The 20,961-nt window shown below is 38.1% G+C and overlaps 2 protein-coding genes across 2 annotated transcripts; both read right to left on the reverse strand.

Annotated features, from left to right (window-relative positions):
* Window positions 1-1,173: 1,173 nt before the first annotated feature.
* Window positions 1,174-4,674, reverse strand: LOC149012925 (uncharacterized). The gene is given in 2 exon segments (XM_089157681.1): window positions 1,174-1,613; window positions 2,025-4,674. Coding segments are annotated over 2 exon segments (3,090 nt in total).
* A 10,242-nt stretch (window positions 4,675-14,916) lies between these two features.
* Window positions 14,917-18,580, reverse strand: LOC149012926 (uncharacterized). Its single transcript, XM_089159341.1, has 2 exons — window positions 15,925-18,580; window positions 14,917-15,512 (listed from the first exon to the last, which is right to left on the reverse strand). Exons 1-2 carry the CDS (start codon window positions 18,569-18,571, stop codon window positions 15,109-15,111), a joined length of 3,051 nt encoding a protein of 1,016 aa, XP_089015467.1. The 5' UTR covers window positions 18,572-18,580; the 3' UTR covers window positions 14,917-15,108.
* Between the last annotated feature and the right edge of the window lie 2,381 nt (window positions 18,581-20,961).

The raw sequence follows: 20,961 nt of genomic DNA on the forward strand, positions 1-20,961 counted from the left end.
TTAGAACCTTCTACAATGGTGCTTCGCGGAGTGTTGTTGTTGCTTCAATTCAATTATTCATTCGCAATAATTAAAGTATTCAATCGTTTGCTACTTTCGAGTCCCCAACAAGGTTTTTCAAAGCTCTGTCAACCACCAATCATGTCTTCTTAGGGGGTAGAGCAACAAAAAAATGAAACGCTACTTCAATGCAATGAATCTTTTAGTTGCCAATAAGCTTTCCGGCCTCATTTGAGAATGGAAAACAGGAGCTGTGATAGTTCCGAATGGTGCTTGCACTCATTTACATGGGAATTCAAGTTCTGGACGGCCCCAAGCTTCATATTATATTGAATTATAGTGCCATCCTAAAACGCTTTGTTTTCATCTTGACATATCCATTGGTCTTCGTTCAAATCATCGGTGTCGGTGCAGCCAGAGTTGAATGGACATTGGGGAGGGTGGGAATCCGGAAAATCTGGAACGAAAATAGAGCACATAGTGCAGCGACTTCAAATATATCATGCCAAAGCGGTATCCTCCGCCGACAAACCATAGATGGATTAGTGAATGTGGTGGAGCTTGGTTACCAACATGTCACCTTTATTGCAAATATTGTATTGATTATTTATTAAACCTCCATGCCCATATTCTTTATGTTACGGCCCGTGTTTATATGCCTAATGGGACCTACCTTGGTGTATGGACACTAATTTGGGTCAACCTAATATAAAATAGGTTAAATAGCTTGATTAAATTCGTTTCATCTATTTTGGAGCTTTTGGCGCACTGATCAAGTACCTAACATTTGGTGTTAGAGCTAGCATAGAAGTTGCCTAAACTTCTCTTGTGACATTCTTTTCTACTAAAGACCTTACCACCTTTGCTTTATGAACTAAGGAAGAATATCCTTCTAAGCCATAACTACTAGTATCTCTAAAGTCACACCCAATCCACAAGGAAGGATAGGAATGCTCCTGATATTACTAAAACAATAGAAATATATTTATTTTGATTTCCCTTTCAAATCTAGAATTACGATGGGTAATCTAACAAGATTGAGTTCAACTCCCTCGTGTATGCAACCGGGAGAAGTATATGTATAAACATGGATAAATATGATTGTGAAGAGTTACAGGTAAGTTTGGGGCTAATGGTCCATGAGTGGGACAAATGGATGTAAAGACACCCAATCTAATTAATGTAGCTTGAAGTGGAGGCAATTGAGTTGTGAGCATTCCCATTGATAGTTCCAACAATACAAGGTGGCAATTCACCACTTTTGAGATTCTTCAACCGACCTAGTGTGAGTGTTGAGAAGGACTCATCAAAGAGTAGTTGAGGAGTTTGTAGCTTCCTTGAAACTTCCTTAGTGCTTGGCCTGGACAGAGGATCGACTTGTAAGCATGCAAGAGCTATTGTTATAGTGGTGATTATGTCTTGGCCAATTTGACTTTGACTTGGGAATGGGAGACGTGAATCCAACATATCCTTCAATAGTGTAATTTGGCTCACTGGTGATGTTAAAGAAGAGACAAGTTCCCCTGGATGTTGTTCCATTATTATTTCTAATGCCAATACTCCAAAGCTATAAACATCACATTTTTCTGTTAAAGCCATGGTGTACGCAAGCTCTGCAAGGATAGAAGAAAGGGGAAAATCATTTAAATTTGAAATGAAAATTTTCCAAATAGAAAGAGAGAAAGCTATCATGTATCTTGTTAGGATCTTCAAGTTTTAAATGACCCTACATATTCAGATCCCCTATGTCCAACGGTTTGGTGCCTCCGTCCTTCCGGCCATTGGATGAACACCATATATATTAGTTAAATCCAAACCGTCAGATTTCTGACATGCATAAAGAAAACCACAATATGTGAAATTGGATGATGTGGACTTAGATAGCCCATGTGGTCTTCATCCAATAGTTGAAAGTACAAAAGGATAGGAAGGCTGGCCATAGAGGACCTGAATCCGACATATTGAGGTCCCATACATGACATCAAGAAATGTTAGATGTAAATGGTAGTAATAAGGGAAAATACCTGGAGCAAGATATCCATATGTGCCTTTAAGTGTTGTCCAATTAGATGAGTTAGGATTTAATAGTCTAGCAACTCCAAAATCAGACACAAGAGCTTCATATTCCAAGTCCAACAAAGTATTTTTACTCGAAATATCCCGATGAACTATCGGCAGAGTGCAATCATGATGCATGTAGGACAAAGCATTGGCTACACCTTTGACGATATTCACCCTTGTCTCCCAATTCAATTCCTTAGCTTCCACATCATTACTCAAGACATTATATAGGCTTCCTCTTTCCACATACTCATAAATCAGAAAAATGTATTTTGGGTGAGAACAAAACCCATGTAGTTTCACAATGTTCCGATGCCTTATTCCTGTTAACACTCTAATTTCAGTATGGAAGCTACTGTTTTCGTCTGCTAATGTCTTGTCTTCCAATGGATGAAGTTTCTTCAATGCTACCACATGGCCTTCAGGAAGCACTGCTTTGTAAACAGCTCCATAACCTCCAGTTCCAATGCAATATTTTGGATTGAAGTCTTCTGTTGCTGCAATAATGTCTTCATATGCTATCCTCCCATCAAAATTCAACACTGAGAATACATTCCCATGCCTTTTGGCTTTTATTTCTGCATGATCCAATCTTGCTTTATATCGAGCCCGGACAAGAATGACAACAATAAAAATTGCAAGAAATGCCACTGCTGCAATAGAACTAACAACGATGATCACCACCTTGTGCACCTGTACACTTGATCCTTTTCTAGCATGGAATGAACTGCATGGCAAGAGGTCTTAGGCTTCCCCACACAACCCTTTGTTGTGTGCAAAAGCTTGTGGTAAAGCATCTTGAAATGCTTTGCTGTTAGGAACCATGCCTTCCAACTCATTGTAAGAAAAATCAATGGTTGACAAGCTTAGCATCCCAATAAAAGAAGAAGGTATTGACCCTGTAAGCTTATTATGAGAGAGATTCAAGTTTTCCAACATAATCAAGTTTCCAAGCTGTGGTGGAATCTCTCCGTCAAATGAGTTATAGCTGAGATCTAGGAGAATTTGTAGACTTACAAGATTGCCAATCTGATACGGAATGCTGCCGGTGAATGAATTGTTACTCAAGCTCATTGAATGCAGTTTGGAGCAAGAACCAAGTTGATCAGGGATTGATCCAGTTAGAGTATTTGATGAGAGGTTGAGGAGCTCCAGGTTGGGCAAATGGCCAATTTCAATTGGTATCTGCCCTGATAGTTTGTTTTGATTCAAATTCAAGGTGAATATAGCAGATAAATTGCTCAGTTCCTTGGGAATCTCTCCAACTAGCTGATTTCCAGAAAGGTCAAGCACTCCTAGATGAGGTAAGTTTCCAAACTCAGGTGGAATATTTCCACTGATCATGTTGATATAAAATCTTATCACCTTCAAGTGTGAGCATTTCCCCCAATTCGATGACAAATTCCCCTCAAATCTATTCTCACTCAGGTTGATGTAATAAAGATCAGGGTGTACTCCAAAGCTGTCACCTATATTTCCCACAAGTTGGTTGCTTTCAAGTCCAACCCACAGTAAATTTGAGCAATTTTTGAAGTTTGGAACAGGACCAGTGAGAAGATTATTGTAAAATTGTAGCCAAGTCATATGGGTCAGATTAGCAAGAGATGGAGGAATGGAGCCAATGAGATTGTTCCCACGTAACTCAATATCAACAAGATTTTCCAGAAGCCCTATTTCTGAAGGTATTGGACCACTAAGTTGATTCTGGTAGAGCTGCAAGGTGTTCAAGCTACTTAAATTAAGTAGACTAAGAGGAATTGAACCACCAAGATTGTTCTGATTTAGTCCCAGATGAACCAGATTCTCCATATAACCTATTTCTGATGGGATTGGACCACTAAGTTGATTCTGAAAAAGGTATAGAATTTCCAGATTGGTTAAATTACATAGAGATGAAGGAATTGAACCAGTGAGATTGTTTTCTCCAATTTCCAGCTCAACCAGATTTTTCAGTTGCCCTAATTCTGAAGGTAACTGTCCAGTTAGTTGATTCTTGTAAAGGTACAGGACATTTAGATTGCTTAAATTACCTAAAGATGGAGGGATTGAATGAGTGAGTTCATTAACACTAAGGTCTAACATAACCAGATTTTTCAAGTTATCTATATCTGAAGGAATTGAACCAGTAATGTAATTGTCACCAAGAGAGAGAATGCTTATATTGATAAAATTACTAAAAGGTGGTATGACACCAGAGAAGCTATTTGTAGAGAGATCGAGGATGGTGAGTTTGGAGCAGGTACCAATATCTACCGGTAAGGTTCCAACTAGTTCATTGAAGCTGAGATTGAGAAATTGGAGATTTGGCAAGGAAGGGAAGTTCAAGTTATCAAGCTTACCTTGTAGGGAAGATTCTGGTAGATTTAACCCAATTACGCTTCCTTCATAGTTGCATGAAACTCCAAACCACTTGCATGGACTCCATGATGAAGAATTCATCACCCGCCAGGAATTAAGAGCAGCAGCTGAGTAGTTCTGAAGGCTGGCTTTCCATCTAAGGAGAGCTTCAGTCTCCCTTGTGGTGGCATTTACTTCCCGGGAAGTAGTGAACTGAAGCAAAATCGCTGGTTGAAGAGCTAGTAATAGCAACAGAGACCAGATGAGAGAGGCCATCGAAGCTGGTTGGATGGATTTATTGTTGCTCTAGGTGAAGTTATTTATAAGCAATCAAGTATGACTTGGAAGGCTGTAACACTAGTATTTATAGCTTCTGTTATTTATAAGCACTGCTGGGCGCTGGCAGATGTAGCTAGGAGCCTAGGATTTCTATCTACATGTCACAATCAGTTCTATTTTTGTTGGTGAAGATTTAATATCCTACTGTTATGTCATTAATGCACCAAAAAATATTTGGAAAAAAAAAATAAATAAATAACTAAATAATTTAGAAAAGTGAAAATCGTTGGCATCAGATGAGGATCCTCATGTATGCATGCATGCATGCTTCACGTAAAAGAGACATCTCATAATTACAAACTAATTATGTATGATATCATTTTTGCTGTATAGATGTTTCATATATCCCCAAATAAAGATGCTCAACATTTGAGATAATACTAATCAAATTAAAAAATAATAATAATAATAATATTCATTATTTAAAATAGATTTTTTGCAAGAGAGTTTTATTACAAACTGTAGAGGATGCACATCATTCACATCAATGACAATAACAAAGAAAGTTGTTTGCTGAGGCATTGCAAATTAATGACCTGGGTTCCATTCCGTTTCATTATTTGATTGATTGAAATCACCAACTGCTTCTCCAAAAGAAGTCGCCAACTGCAATAGATGATATTGAATTCAATGTTCTTGAAAACAATAATGTTTAATTAATTTATCCAAAAATCTTAATGTTTAAATAAGTATTCCACTTATCTATGTGAAGAATGAAATATAAGTGCAAGAAAATTATTATTGTTACACCCTAATACATCGGTATTAATTCAACATAAATAAAAATAGAAAAATTAGGGAAAAAAAGGAAGAAATGAAGATAGAGAATAACTTTTGAGGCTTTATTCACTGACATCATGTTGGTGTAATTAGGAGAGAACTTGGATCTTCTCTAGGTTTCTTGTTTGTCATGTTTGTTTGATCGTTAGCGATAAGTGATGTGTGGAGGGAGAGGATGGCAACCATTGGATAGAAATGCTGATGAAGCAAAACCAGTCCAGTTTCAAAAACGTTTTTCTTAGGTAAATAAGCACTTTCAAGAAATGTTACGTGATTTCTCTACATCTTACTGTTATCATCTTCTTCTTTCACACATCACACATCTAACGATCGAACGAACATGAAAAATAAGAGGGTTGGACGGAAAAGATCTAAATCCATTGAAGGACTATTGATCTTCTCTTAAACTTCTTCTTCATGAACATAATCCAACTACATTACAATCTCAATAATTAACTTCTTAAATTATTAAAACAAATAATTTACATATATTTCTCATAAACTTTCTCAAATAATTTCTTTAATTATGATGAATAATTTAATATACTTAACAGTTTCTCCAACTAGAAAATAATGTTATAGTTTAATGCTTTTGCTCTTGCATTGACATTATTCAATATTGTTCGGAATAATGTTGATTGGAAGAAATGTTATCTGTTGAAACGTTGTTGAGGAATCTGCAAATACACTTGATCTTACAATACTTCTTGAGAGCTGAAACGTACCAAAGGTACTTTCTTTAAGGTATTTAGACACCCCGACTTGTGCAATACGGGTTCTACAGTGTCTTCACCCCAAGATCAGTCAGCCCAACCTTTAAGGTTGCACTCCAGAAATGTTACTTAAGGTTTATCAGGTAATGTTCACTACTTGATGGAACAACAACAGGGAGAGAGAGAAAGAAAGAGGAGGAAGAAATTCAGTGTCAAGAATGAACACGAAAATTGGTTTATATAGAGTTCCAAAGGCTATGGGTAAAAGGGTAAGATCACCTCTCTTTGTAAGGGTACCTTTCAACTCAACTCCCTTCAGGAAGGTATCTATCCAGTTGACCTCCTTATAGGAAAGTGTTTCTTTAATGACATCTCTAGGTTTTCACCCAGCAGGAGGCTTTCCAGAATAGGGCCCATGACAAAATAGGCCTTCCGGATCAAAGCCCACGACCCAATTCCCAAGTCATATAAATTTATTAATATTAATAAATATCTATATAATCATGGCAATGTCACAATAGGATTCGGGTTCGGTTCATGTCCCACAAATTAATAATACTTACTATATATAAACCATATAATCTGATCATCTCAACCCGATGTGGGACTAAATAATACCATGGATAAAAGACACAATTAAAACCGATATTTATATAAAATAACATTAATAAGTTTTAAACATATTTACAACATTATCCTCTATAATTTATAATTTTTATTTATTCTAATGAACCTACTCTCCTCCACACCCCCTCCCCCACCCGAAAAAAAAAAAATTAAACTGATCTGAGTCCTTAAAAGAAAGATATGGTTTTATATATTAGAATAATAGAAATTGATGAAAACAACAATTTTATAATAAAATTGTATCAAATAATTGGTGGGATACGTTGTTATCTTATAATCATGTATACAGGTAACTCTAAGGGATTAGGTTGGGCCCACGGATAAAGTCATGTATATATAAAAATCATATGTGCATCTACTTGCAGTATATATCTATATACATCATGACCAATTTAGTAATTTTCCCCTGGCGGCTGATCCCGATGGTTGACCGTCTCTTTCCAAAGTAAATGGGATACTCAGGCGCTTTAAAGAGTGTTGTTATGTAAAGTCAAAGTATTCTTTCAATGAAGAAATTAACAAAAAAAAACCAAAATCTTTTGTCTTTTTCTGAGTGTCAGAAGAGCATTTAGATTATGAGGCTGAAATGTAATATTTAGTGAATGGAGGAATTTATGGGTGTCAAACAAAACCCTGTCGAGTCGGATCTGCGATTCCGTCGGTGCTCTCCGGCTTTTTCACCCAAAATACTGGGGCTAGGATTGAGTGATGGGAGTTTTTTTTTTTTTAAATATTTTTCAGCTGTGGGACTACCAATTTTGTGGTGGTAAAACCGTCTGTGCTCCCCAATGGGGGTGATGATCCAAATTCAACCTGTCGGCATGAATAGATTCAAATCCAACTTTGAGCCTAAGCGCCAACTTTCAAACTTGAAAGGCAAATATGGATTTAAGTATAATTACCTTTGATTGTATAGGATAAGATAAAGCTCAATGCTCTGCAATGTAATATTTATTTATTTATTTATTTTTCTATTATTAATACAATTAATGTTTATTTAAAGAAAAAAAGATCAGGTAAGTTTCGAGTTTAGCCTTTTGGCCAATCCAACGCAATCTTACACGGCCTTGTGTTAATTTAATCAAATTAAAATTATGTAAAGTTTGAGTTTAAATTTAATCAATTAAGCATCTTATTACTTTTGGTTAGCAAACACCAACAAATTCAGAACTAATTAGAGGCGAAGTGTTTGAATTTCCTTGGTGTTACTAACCCATGATATTGTTTTGTTTCCAACATTAGAAATCAAGACTAGGTTAGGGAAAATCATGACTAATCTAACCCTATCAAAAAACAAGGAGTGTTGGGCTTAGGAGAACCCTAGAGTTCGTTTTGGGTTTGGAGTTCTAAGCCCTAATAGGTTGAGAACGTTTGAGTTTAAGGGACTTAGAGTAGGGTTGGGTTTAGACTTTTTAAATCCATTGATACTCCTTTTCCTATTTTGTAAAAATTAAATTCATAAAAGAAGCTAAGTCGAGAAAGAGAATGACAGAGAGTGAATATGAGTTGATATAATTTTTGGAGTTCAACTCCTCTTGAGGTGAGGGTATTGTTTTACTCTTTTCTGATCATAAATTTAGGGGAACCCTGTCTTGTCAGATACTATAAAATAAGACTTCCATCTGAATGTGTAGTGGGAAAATAGAAAAGGGTTTAGGCATAGTGTTATATAATACACATTCCAGAGGGAAGGTCATCCACATATGGAGAGGGAATTCTTTCCTAAATTATAAGTTTTATAACTATGAAAACCTTACAATCAAAGTGATTTGATGGGGTCATACGAAAGAGATAATGATTCTTAGAAGTCAAAAGGAGGATTTATATCGAAAGGCATGCTTATTTTATTTTATTTTATTTATCTAATGAATTAAATGGAGAGAGAGAAGGTGATGTTATTAATTGTTCCACTTATCCTCCAATGGTAGCATGGACTTTTTGTTTTTTTGATAAGATAAAGAAAGTTATATTAATTAAAAACACTTACAACCATCAGTTTGCAAGCCATTAGCTTCTATCCCTAAAAAAGTAACCTGTAGAGCTATATTACTAATCCATCGATGGATCACCAGAGATGAGAATGCCTTAACCCTAATGTTTTGTGTTATACTAGCTATCTGTATTAAATTAGCTATTACATGGACTGGCCAAAAAGTAGCGACAGGTTTGAGTAAAAAATTTGGTAATGCAAGGTGATTACTCCAGATTTCTCCCACCTCCAGTCCTTGATCCTTGGCAGTATTAAGTCCTTCTTGTAATCCCACAAGTTTTTTTTTCCAAAATATCTTCAATTTCCAGCATATCAAAATTGACAGACATAATATGTCCATCTGCGATCCCGATGCTCCATCTAGCAGTTTTCATCTGTTTGTTAAGAATCCCTGCACACATTAACATAACATTAGAATTAGTTGGTATAAATGGGCAAATATTTGCTTCTATATTTGTTGAAATTATGTGATCATCAATTGATGCATTTAAGATATTCTCAAGGTTCTCAGTCACATGTTGTTGTAACTGTAGATCTATAATCCATCTATTAACACAAGATAGTATCCTCATTGGGTCTAGCATTGTTCGTGAAAAAACTTTGCAATTCCTTTCATGCCATATAAAATAACCCGTATTGATGAACACAGAGAAGATCCATGTAGCCGTTGGCTTATCTATTTGACGGTGAATATTTTGACACAGATTTAAAAGTGTAGCGTCATTCCAATATTTCGTTCTCAAGCCCAATGGTCCAGTATATATATACACCAGGGTGGAGACAGGATCTTTTGTGGTGTTACACGTTGTTACAAAGTATGGAAGAAGATGATACAAAGACAGGGGGAAGGGATGAAACCTATTCCTAGAGAAGCACTCCTCTAAACTCTGTAATCTCTTCAAAACCAACTCCCTTATTATCTTGAGAGCATTCTCATTATAGAGGAAGGAAAGGCTTTGTTGATGAAGGCAGACCGTTTGATTTTGCGAAACAATCTTGACCCTTCAAATTGTTAGTTGAGCTTGTAATGAATCATTGAGGGGTCCACACACATGTCGGGGATCCATAAAAAAAATTTTGACCCTCCAAATTGTTTTTTGAATCCTTGTGGGGATCACCGCATGGCTGGAGTCCACAAATTTTGTTGCAATGATGATTTGAAGGATCGGCTAGTTAGGAGGTGGACTCACATGCAGCTTCGTGCCCGTGCTCGGATTGCTCTTATGGGGCTGTGTACTATTGAGGGCCCAACGGTGCCTTTGGAGATTATAGCTTCCCTCATAGCCCTTTGTTTTGTCATTCTTATTGAGTCCATACAGAGGGACGACGTTGTCTTTTGTCGAAGAATCTGGACTACCACTGTGAACATTTTCTTTTCTATAACTCTGATGATTAAACTTGATTAACTTTGGATAATGACTTGGATTAATTAATGGATGATTGTAATAACTTGATTATTATAACTTTGATCTTTTTATCTTAATCATTCATTGGTCTTTGATTATGCTATATTGTATGGTGTTATGGGTTTGGCCGTAAACCTTGATCCTGTAGTGTATCACCCCCACAAGTATTTGGATATGACAGGATCTAACTGGTGGGGTGTGACATTAGGCATGAGAAAATGTATCTAGACCACATGTAGTGTGTTACCGTATGTCCTTGCATTGGGTTTAGGATTTTCCGACAGCAGCTATACTCATACCAATGGTTGTGGTGAGAGACTGTGGGCTTACAACCCCAACCATGGTGTGATGTAGATAGTACCCCTATACCCGGGTTCCCAACAGAGGTAGCCAGTCCATGAAAAATCAAAGTGAAGACACTTCTTAGAGGAGGATGGTATTCATCTTAATGCATATTTACCTAGGTAGAGACTAGCATGATTAGTTTATTAGTTACATATTGGCATGTAATTGCATCTTTACATTCTTGAATTCATCTATCATGGTATATATGTGGATTGTTGTCTTACTGAGTTTTGTATAACTCATTCTTTGTGGATTTTCCTTGTTTTCTCAAATTACTTTGCAAGTCATGAAGGAACCTTTCTCTCGGAGAGTTTGACGTCAGTAGAACCAAGTGATGAACCCTCAGGAGAGTACTTCGAGGTGCACAGAGACTTGTGCCTATGTATGGACTGCTCCTATGGAGTCTAACCCTTCTGAGCATTGAGAGATTACATGTAAGAGCATAGTGGAAACCCAGCCCAACCGACCCGGAAACCTGATGAGGCCGAGACCGAAGAAAGTAAGAAGTCGCGGGCCACCCGAGAGGACTGGTGTTTGGCTTGAATCCAGAAGGTTGATGATGAGGTTCTATTTATGGAAACAGAATCCCGATGAAGATCTAATTAGTTGATGGACTTGGAGTGCTCTCTATCTTGGTTTGAAGGCATTCTACCTACTAGGTAAGTCACGACTGTGACAAAACCCCTAGGTTTGGATTTGATCGGGCCTTCAATTCCCGTTGGCCTCCGCAGGCGACCGATTGGCGCGGGCCAGCGACCAACCACCGACCAATGGGGCGCTTGGCAATTAGGTTGATTCTTGCTCTATTTAAGTCTAACCCGAGTCCACCGTAGCGCCTCCAAACCCCCGGAACGAACCAAAGACCTCGCAAGCACTCCTGCACCGGAGTTTCTGGCGGACTTGGAACTCCTTGCATAAAAAGGATGCACCTCCCCTCCACATCTTGTTCTTTCCTTTTGAGTTGAGACAGGCATCCCGGCAAACACTCCGAACATGTCTCATGATCATCCTAAGGATTTAAGGCAGAACAATGATCTTAACCATGATCATGCAAGCTTGAAGGATCAGATCAAACCAGATTTAACTCGAATCCTAATCGAATCGACCTTGGATCTCTTTCATTGATCATGTTAGTGGTTAATGGTTGTGTTTCTTTCTATGATCCATAATCCATAGAATTCTAGTTGTTCCTTCACCTTACTATGTGTTCTTCATGATGCATGATAGTACAATATGGAGGTTTATTCCTTATTTAGATTATGCTTCTAAGCCATTCCATGAAGACCATGCATGTTTTCAGTTCATACCAAAAGCAATGACCATCCTCCTATAGTTCTTATCTTGTTCTATTTCAAAATCACAAGATCCATGTTTGATTTATTTATGGTAACGTCCTAATTTGGATCTTGATACCTGATTTGATTAGTATTTAAGGTCCCCATATGTTAGAATACACGATGTAGCACCCCTGATTAGTACCCTGAACCACCAAATCGGGTTCATACCAAAACCGATTTCTAAGCACGCGCATTGGTCGACCGATTGGCGATGGACCACTCGACCAATCCACCGACCAATGAGTACAGCAACTCCGAATGGCTCGGATGTTTTGATATATACGTAGGGATCTTCCTAATATGTTGTATATACTGTTTAGGACCTCTCTCAAGTTTGCCAAGATCTTACTGATTTCTTTGGATCTTTGCGAGTTATAAAGGTAAGGATGGTTATTTCCTAATTACAAGATAGCATGAATCTAGTTCTATATTTGAATATCATAGATATGATTCCTAAATTAGATTCTTACAATGATATACACGTGCATAACTGGATTACGAGCATTATTTATCATGTTGAATTGATTCATGTATGATTTACTACCAAGTATACAAGTGATTGTAACCGATCCCAATATGGAGTTACAATAGTGATGATATGAATTGATGCATGTGTATGCAAGATGGTTTGGAAAGGAGAGGTGCCCGACACCGCCGGACACACGGGAAAATGGGATATTCCGGAGATGCCCCGGACACCCCAAACGTGGATGACATATATAGGATTGTCTAGTAGTGTTGGCTAGGATGTCCGTATGGGACCCAACGGAGGGGAGAGACCGAACGACCGGGAGCAATGGGGATCAGGGCGCCAAGACCGGAACCAACCCGGAGAGGACAGGAAACATGTGGGGGCCATTGTTGGTAGGGTTGCAATGGTAGACGGGCCACGGGCGCAAGACCGGAACCAACCCGGAGAGGACGGAGAGCCCCGACCAAGTGGATAACCAAAGGGGATGAGTCCGAGCCGAGTGGGGGCCAAGGATACGCCGACCTAGTGGAAGGATACCGGAAAGGACGCGGGGACGAGGAATGGAAGACCGGACCGACGATGTAACCAAGAGAAGACGCAGGAGGAACCCCGACAGCGCAGACATACCAAATGGTGTGAGAGAGGGGACAACCCCCGCCAAGGTGTCCGAGGGATGAAGGACCCAACCAACGGCCGCCAAGACCGGTGAAATGATCCGGAGAGAATCCAAGATATCTTAAATGGTGAGGATGTGAGTGGACCCAAAGAAGACGGGCATGACTAAAGCAGGCCAACAGAGACCAGATACAGAGTTAGACATCATCAGTTGTCTCATATCAATGCAAGATTGCGGAACCCGCCAATGATATGGAAACGCCACGAGCTGAAACTCACCAGTACAAGTGTTAGACACCGAGGACGGAATACAGACGGCCCAGAGGAAGCGCAAGGCGAAGAGACAACCCGGGAAGGTGAGCGGACCACAAACCAAGAACGGGGGTTATGCCCGACGAGCAGCGACAGAGGGAAGCGCGGCACTATGAGATCTACACCACAAGGATGCGCTACAAAGGGAGAATAATAGACCAAGTACGACGGGATTAGCACAGTATCAGAGCACCGCGGAGAAAGGGGAGCACACAGGACACGATTATATCTATATCCGTGTAGATTCACTTCATAGGACAGATTACGACTGTTATGGTTGTTCATGATTATGTTATTGTTTAGTGGGAGGTGATCACCGATACCGATCTTCGGTGGATCACACTCGGGTATGCCGGATAGGGTACCGGCTGGGAGGGCGTGACAATAGTGGCATTGATTGAGATTATGTACATGCCTGTTTGTTTTGTTAGGCTATAGCAAGACCTATGAACTATATGATCAGAATGTAACCTTGATTAGACTATTTCCTTTGCTTTTGCTAACAGACTTCATTTTAGATATTCCTTGTGATTCATTTTTGGAACTTTGAAGGTTTATTATTTTAATTAATTGATGAACTTATTATTTCCTGCTCTTAATTGTGGTGTTATGTGCTTTATTCATTACTAAGACTATAACCTGATCTTGTGACTGTGAATTACATCTATAGGTTGTCGGGGCTGATCCAATACCTTTTATCAATTGCTTTCTTAACTGTTAGATTAATTAAAAACACGTGGTGATATTCTAGACCTGTGCAGATTGATATCCACGCAGACTTGGACAAAAATCCAGGAGGGTAGGGCAAAGGGTTGGTTCAACCAGTTTCATTTGTGTTGAATCGGTTTTGCTCTACGATGAGAGGGACCAAACCAAAAGTTTCAATTTCAATTCCTTGGCATAATTTAGATTTATTTCAAAAATTTTACTATTAGATTAATCAAAATTAATAGGGGTTTTTGTAATTTCATTTTCTCTTGCCGCGACACACCTATTGATGTTTTGTTACGTGTGGAATCAGTGGCCTCTGAGTATTTTAGAACTTCCTTCAATGGTATTCCGCGGAGTGCAATTCAAATAGTCGTTCGCACTAGAGATAGATTAGTGAATGTGGTGGAGCTTTGGTTACCAACACATCACCATTATTGTAAATCTTGTATTGATAATTTATTAAACCTCCAGGTCCACATTCCTTATGTCAAGCCCATGTTATGTGCCTAACAGAGCCTACTTTGGTCTATAACCACTAAATTGGGTCAGTCTAGTATGAAATAGCTTAAATAGCTTGATTTAATTCGTTCAATCTATTTCCGATCTTTTGGCCCATTGATCAAGCACTTGGCATTTGGTGTCAGAGCTGGCATAGAGGTTGCCTAAAATTCTACCTTGAAATTCTTTTCTACTAAAGACCTCACCACCTTTGATTTATGAACTAAGGAAGAATATCCTTCTAAGCCATAACTACTAGTATCTCTAAAGTCACACTAAATCCAAAAGGAAGGGTAGGAATGCTCATGATATTACTCAAGCAATAAAAATATATCTATTTTGATTTCCCTTTGAATCTAGAATTATGATGGGTAATCTAAAAAGATTGAGTTCAACTCCCTCGTGTATGTAACTGGGAGAAGTATATGTATAAACATGGATAAATATTATTGCGAAGAGTTACAATGTTACAAGTAAGTTTAGAGCTAATGGTCCATGAGTGGGACCCATAGATGTAAAGAGACCCAATCTAAGTATTGTATCATGAAGTGGAGGCAGTTGAGTCCTAAGCATTCCCATTGATAGTTCCAACAATACAAGGTGGCAATTCACCACTTTTGAGATTCTTCAACTGACCTAGTGTGAGTGTCCAGAAGGACTCATCAAAGAGTAGTTGAGGAGTTTGTAGCTCCCTTGACACTTCCTCAGTGCTTGGCCTCGACAGAGGGTCGACTTGTAAGCATGCAAGAGCTATTGTTATAGTGGTGATTATGTCATGGGCAACTTGACTGTGACTTGGGAATGGGAGACGCGAATCCAACACATCCTTCAATAGTGTAATTTGTCTCATTGGTGATGTTACAGAAGAGACAAGTTCCCTTGGATGTCGTCCCATTATTATTTCTAGTGCCAATACTCCAAAGCTATAAACATCACATTTTTCTGTTAAAGCCATGGTGTACGCAAGCTCTGCAAGGATAGATGAATGGGGAAAATCACTTAAATTTGAAATGAAAAATTTTGAGATAGAAATAGAGAAAGCCATCGTGCATCTTGTTACGATCTTCAAGTTTTAAATGACCCCTACATATTCAGATCCCCTACGTCCAACGGTCTAGTGCTTCCATCCTTCCGACTGCTGAATGAACATCATGTACATTAGTTAAATCCACACCATTGGATTTCTGACATGCATATAGAAAACCACAGTATGCCAAATGGGACGATGTGGACTTAGATAGCCCACGTGGTCTTCATCCAATAGCCGAAAGTACAGAAGGATAGGAAGGTTGGACATAGAGGACCTAAATCCTACATATTGAGGTCCCATACATGACATCAAGAAATGTTAAATGTAAATGGTAGTGATAAGGGAAAATACCTGGAGCAAGATATCCATATGTGCCTTTAAGTGTTGTCCAATTAGATGAGTCGGGATTTAATAGTCTAGCAACTCCAAAATCAGACACAAGAGCTTCATATTCCGAGTCCAACAAAACATTAGTACTCGAAATATCCCGATGAACTATTGGTGGAGTGCAATCATGATGCATGTAGGACAAAGCATTAGCTACACCTTTGATAATATTCACTCTCTTCTCCCAATTCAATTCCTTAGCTTCCACTTCATTACTCAAGACATTATATAGGCTTCCTCTTTCCACATACTCATAAATCAGAAAAATGTATTTTGGGTGAGAACAAAACCCATGTAGTTTCACAATGTTCCGATGCCTTATTCCTGTTAACACTCTAATTTCAGTATGGAAACTGCTGTTTTCGTCTGCTAATGTCTCATCTTCCAATGGATGAAGTTTCTTCAATGCTACCACGTGGCCTTCAGGAAGCACTGCTTTGTAAACAGCTCCATAACCTCCAGTTCCAATGCAATATTTTGGATTGAAGTCTTCTGTTGCTGCAATAATGTCTTCATATGCTATCCTCCCATCAAAATTCAACACTGAGAATACATTCCCATGCCTTTTGGCTTTTATTTCTGCATGCTCCAGTCTTGCTTTATATCGAGCATGGACAAGAGCAACAAAAATTAAAATTGCAAGAAATGCCACTGCTGCGATAGAAATAACAATGACGATCACCACCTTGTGCACCTGTATACTTGATCCTTTTCTAGCATGGAATGAACTGCATGGCAAGAGGCCTTGAACTTCCCCACACAACCCTTTGTTGTGTGCAAAAGCTTGTGGTAAAGCATCTTGAAATGCTTTGCTGTTAGGAACCATGCCTTCCAACTCATTGTAAGATAAATCAATGGTTGACAAGCTTAGCATGCCAATAAAAGAAGAAGGTATTGACCCTGTAAGTTTATTATGAGAGAGATTCAAGTTTTCCAACATAATCAAGTTTCCAAGCTGTGGTGGAATCACTCCATCAATTGAGTTATAGCTGAGATCTAGGAGATTTTGTAGACCCAATAGATTTCCAATCTGATACGGAATGCTGCCAGTCAATGAATTATTACTCAAGCTCATTGAATGCAGTTTGGAGCAAGAACCAAGTTGATGGGGGATTGGTCCAGTTAGAGTATTTGATGAGAGGTTGAGGAGCTCCAGGTTGAGCAAATGGCCAATTTCAATTGGTATCTGCCCTGATAGTTTGTTTTGATTCAAATTCAAGGTGAATATAGCAGATAAATTGCTCAGTTCCTTGGGAATCTCTCCGACTAGCTGATTTCCAGAAAGGTCAAGCACTCCTAGATGAGGTAAGTTTCCAAACTCAGGTGGAATATTTCCACTGATCATGTTGATATAAAATCTTATCACCTTCAAGTGTGAGCATTTCCCCCAATTCGATGACAAATTCCCCTCAAATCTATTCTCACTCAGGTTGATGTAATAAAGATCAGGGTGTATTCCAAAGCTATCACCTATATTTCCAACAAGTTGGTTGCTTTCAAGTCCAACCCACAGTAAATTTGAACAATTTTTGAAGTTTGGAACAGGACCAGTGAGAAAATTATTGTAAAATTGTAGCCAAGTCATATGGGTCAGATTAGCAAGAGATGGAGGAATGGAGCCAACGAGATTGTTCCCACCTAACTCAATATCAACAAGATTTCCGACAAGTCCTATTTCTGAAGGTATTGGACCACTAAGTTGATTCTGGTAGAGCTGCAAGGTGTTCAAGCTACTTAAATTAAGTAGACTCAGAGGAATTGAACCAACAAGATTGTTCTGATTTAGTCCCAGATGAACCAGATTCTTCATATGACCTATTTCTGAAGGGATTGGACCACTAAGTTGATTCTGGAAAAGGAATAGAGTTTCCAGGGTGGTTAAATTACATAGAGCTGAAGGAATTGAACCAGTGAGATTGTTTTCTCCAATTTCCAGCTCAACCAGATTTTTCAGTTGCCCAAATTCGGAAGGTAGCTGTCCAGTTAGTTGATTCTTGTAAAGGTACAGAACAATTAGATTGCTCAAATTACCTAAAGAGGGAGGGATTGAATGAGTGAATTCATTACCACTAAGGTCTAAAAGAACCAGATTTTTCAAGTGACCTATATCTGAAGGAATTGAACCAGTAATGTAATTGTCACCAAGAGAGAGAATGCTTATATTTCTAAAATTACTAAAAGGTGGTATGACACCAGAGAAGCCATTTGCAGAGAGATCAAGGATGCTGAGTTTGGAGCAGGTACCAATATCTACAGGTAAGGTTCCAACTAGTTCATTGAAGCTGAGATTGAGAAATTGGAGATTTGGCAAGGAAGGGAAGCTCAAGCTATCAAGCTTACCTTGTAGGGAAGATTCTGGTAGATTTAACCCAATTACGCTTCTTTCATAGTTGCATGAAACTCCAAACCACTTGCATGGACTCCATGATGAAGAATTCATCACCCAGGAATTGAGAGCAGCAGCTGAGTAGTTCTGAAGGCTGACTTTCCATCTAAGGAGAGCTTCAGTCTCCCTTGTGGTAGCATTTACCTCCCGGGAAGTAGTGAACTGAAGCAAAATCGCTGGTTGAAGAGCTAGTAATAGCAACAGAGACCAGATGGGAGAGGCCATTGAAGCTGCTTGGATGGATTTATTGTTGCTTTAGCTTAAGTTATTTATAAGCAACCAAGTATGAACTGGAAGGCTGTAACACTAGCATTGCTGGCAGAGTTATATATATATAATCTATATTTCAACCCTCTACAGAACCGTATATGACCGCCCTATTCAATCTGTGATAATCAGTTTCTAGCGTTGTTGGTGAAGATTTAATATCCTCATTGTTATGTCATTAATACATTAATATATTAAGAAACAACTAAGAAAACTGAATAATTTAAAAACTAAAAATCGTCGGCACCACATTGTGAGGTTCCCCGTTTTTCATGCATGCATTATGCTTCCATGTAAAGAGACATATACATGACGATGCATGTTCGCAAGGATTACATGCATGACCCAACGACAGTAGGTTTTTTGGCAGCTTCTGCAATAAGAAACTAAGTGTTGAATTGCAGACTTGTAATGTAACTCCGCCGTGTAGGGTCAAGTTTCAATGTTGCGCATTTGGCAGCTTCTGCAATAAGAAACTAAGTGTTGAATTGCAGACTTGTATGTGGTGTAACTCTGCCGTGTAGGGTCGAGTTTCAGTGCTGCGCATTAAATGTGTAACACCGTGAAGCTGACGGTTAAGATTTCAATTTCAACCGTTCATTTTGGTTTGAGCATTGAATGGCACGACCTACATGCAATATTAATTAAAAACTTATTATTATTATTTTTTGAGGTTAAATGGTTCATTATTATTTTTTTAGCCAACCACTTCATTATTCAATATACATTGAAGTCAGCAACTTCGGAATTCAACGTTCTTGGAAAAGATCATGTTTAATTAAGTATTCAACTTATCCAAGTGGAGAAGGAAATACATACAGAAACGTCTAATAAAATATTATTATTATTATTACCTTAATCCGTGCATGGGTATTAATTTAACTAAAATATAAATTAAAAAAAAAAAGGAAAAAAAAAAAAGAAAAAAGAGAAATAAACAGAATAGAGATACAATTTGAAGTTGTATGGGTGAAGCTACCGACGTCCGTTTAAACTTCTTTTTCAGGTAATTCAGGGATATCATAATTTTAATAAAATTTTTAAATTATCAATTATTATTGTCAATTATGAGAATTTTTTAATATTTTAAATTATTTGGCATTCATTATCAGTTTGTTTTTTATATAAAATAATAGAAAAGCCTCTAAAGTTCATAATAAACTTTTTGTATATTATATATTATGGCTTCGTTCCTTGTTAGAGGAGATGGGATTTCTAGTCTCCGCCCCTATGAAAATGTTTTGTGATAATAAGACTGCCACTTTTCATTGCTAGTAACCCAGTCTTCCATGAGAAGATGAAACGCATAGAGGTAGACTGTCACTTTGTGTGTGATGCGGTAAAAAAAAGATTACAGAGACTCCTTTTGTGAGCTCTATGATCAATTAGTTGATTTGTTCACTAAAACTCTATTCAAGCCTAGTTTCCAGTCTATCTATTGCAAGATGGGCATGGGAGACTTGTATATTCTAGCTTGAGGGGGAGTGTTGAGAATTACACAAAGAATTCAAGACTGCTGCCTTGGTGCACAAGCCTTGGTAGCAGCTTTCTTTCACTCCACTTCTTAGAAATTTTTATTTTGGATAGATTTTAGGAGCCAAAAAATTAGTAAGTTTTGTCTTTAAGCTGTATTCTTTATTTCATTTTCTAGAGGATAGTTACTTGTCTCTCAAGTTGTATTAGACCTCTTGGAAAACTATAACTATAAGTTTCCGGCAATTCTAGGCTCTTTAGCTAGAATGGCCTTCTCTGTTGGTTCTTCACCTCTCTTCTCTTTCTTCTTCTTCTCTCTTTTCTTTTCAAGTTCAGCTATTGCTTTGATTGTTTAAAGCTTGTTTTTTAGCAAAGTTAATTGAACCTTGTAAACTATGACTATCCATTACAAACTTAGCTAATTCAGCCATTCGATGCTTAATGTCATCAAATTCTTTCAATTTCTCCTTTAAATCATCTTTCACGGCTTTGAACTCATTCCTCAATGCCCTAATCTTCGGTTGACTTTCTTCTCACTCCAGTTACATCTCAATATTTTTCTTTGTGAGGTGATGGCTAGTTAGTGTTACACTTGCAAGCAACTTGGGCATTCCTTCCCAATGACCGTCTCAAAAGCAATATCTTGGATAGATGAAGTGTCTCTTAAATTTGTCAGTTGTTTATCCAATTCATTATCAAGCTTTTCCTATAAACTAATGTAAAATAAATTAATATACACCAAGATAGAAAATATCAGGCATTCTCTTTGATCTGTTGTTAATCAAGACAAAAATCTTACCACACTCTCTCACAACCGGATGTGTGAATCTACTATCTTTTTTTGGTGGGTTCTCTTAATTTTTTTTACTCTGGTA

The sequence above is a fragment of the Hakea prostrata genome, chromosome 6 (assembly GCF_041222555.1).
Source record: "Hakea prostrata isolate BN-2017 chromosome 6, UWA_Hpros_2, whole genome shotgun sequence".
NCBI classification, from domain to species: domain Eukaryota; kingdom Viridiplantae; phylum Streptophyta; class Magnoliopsida; order Proteales; family Proteaceae; genus Hakea; species Hakea prostrata.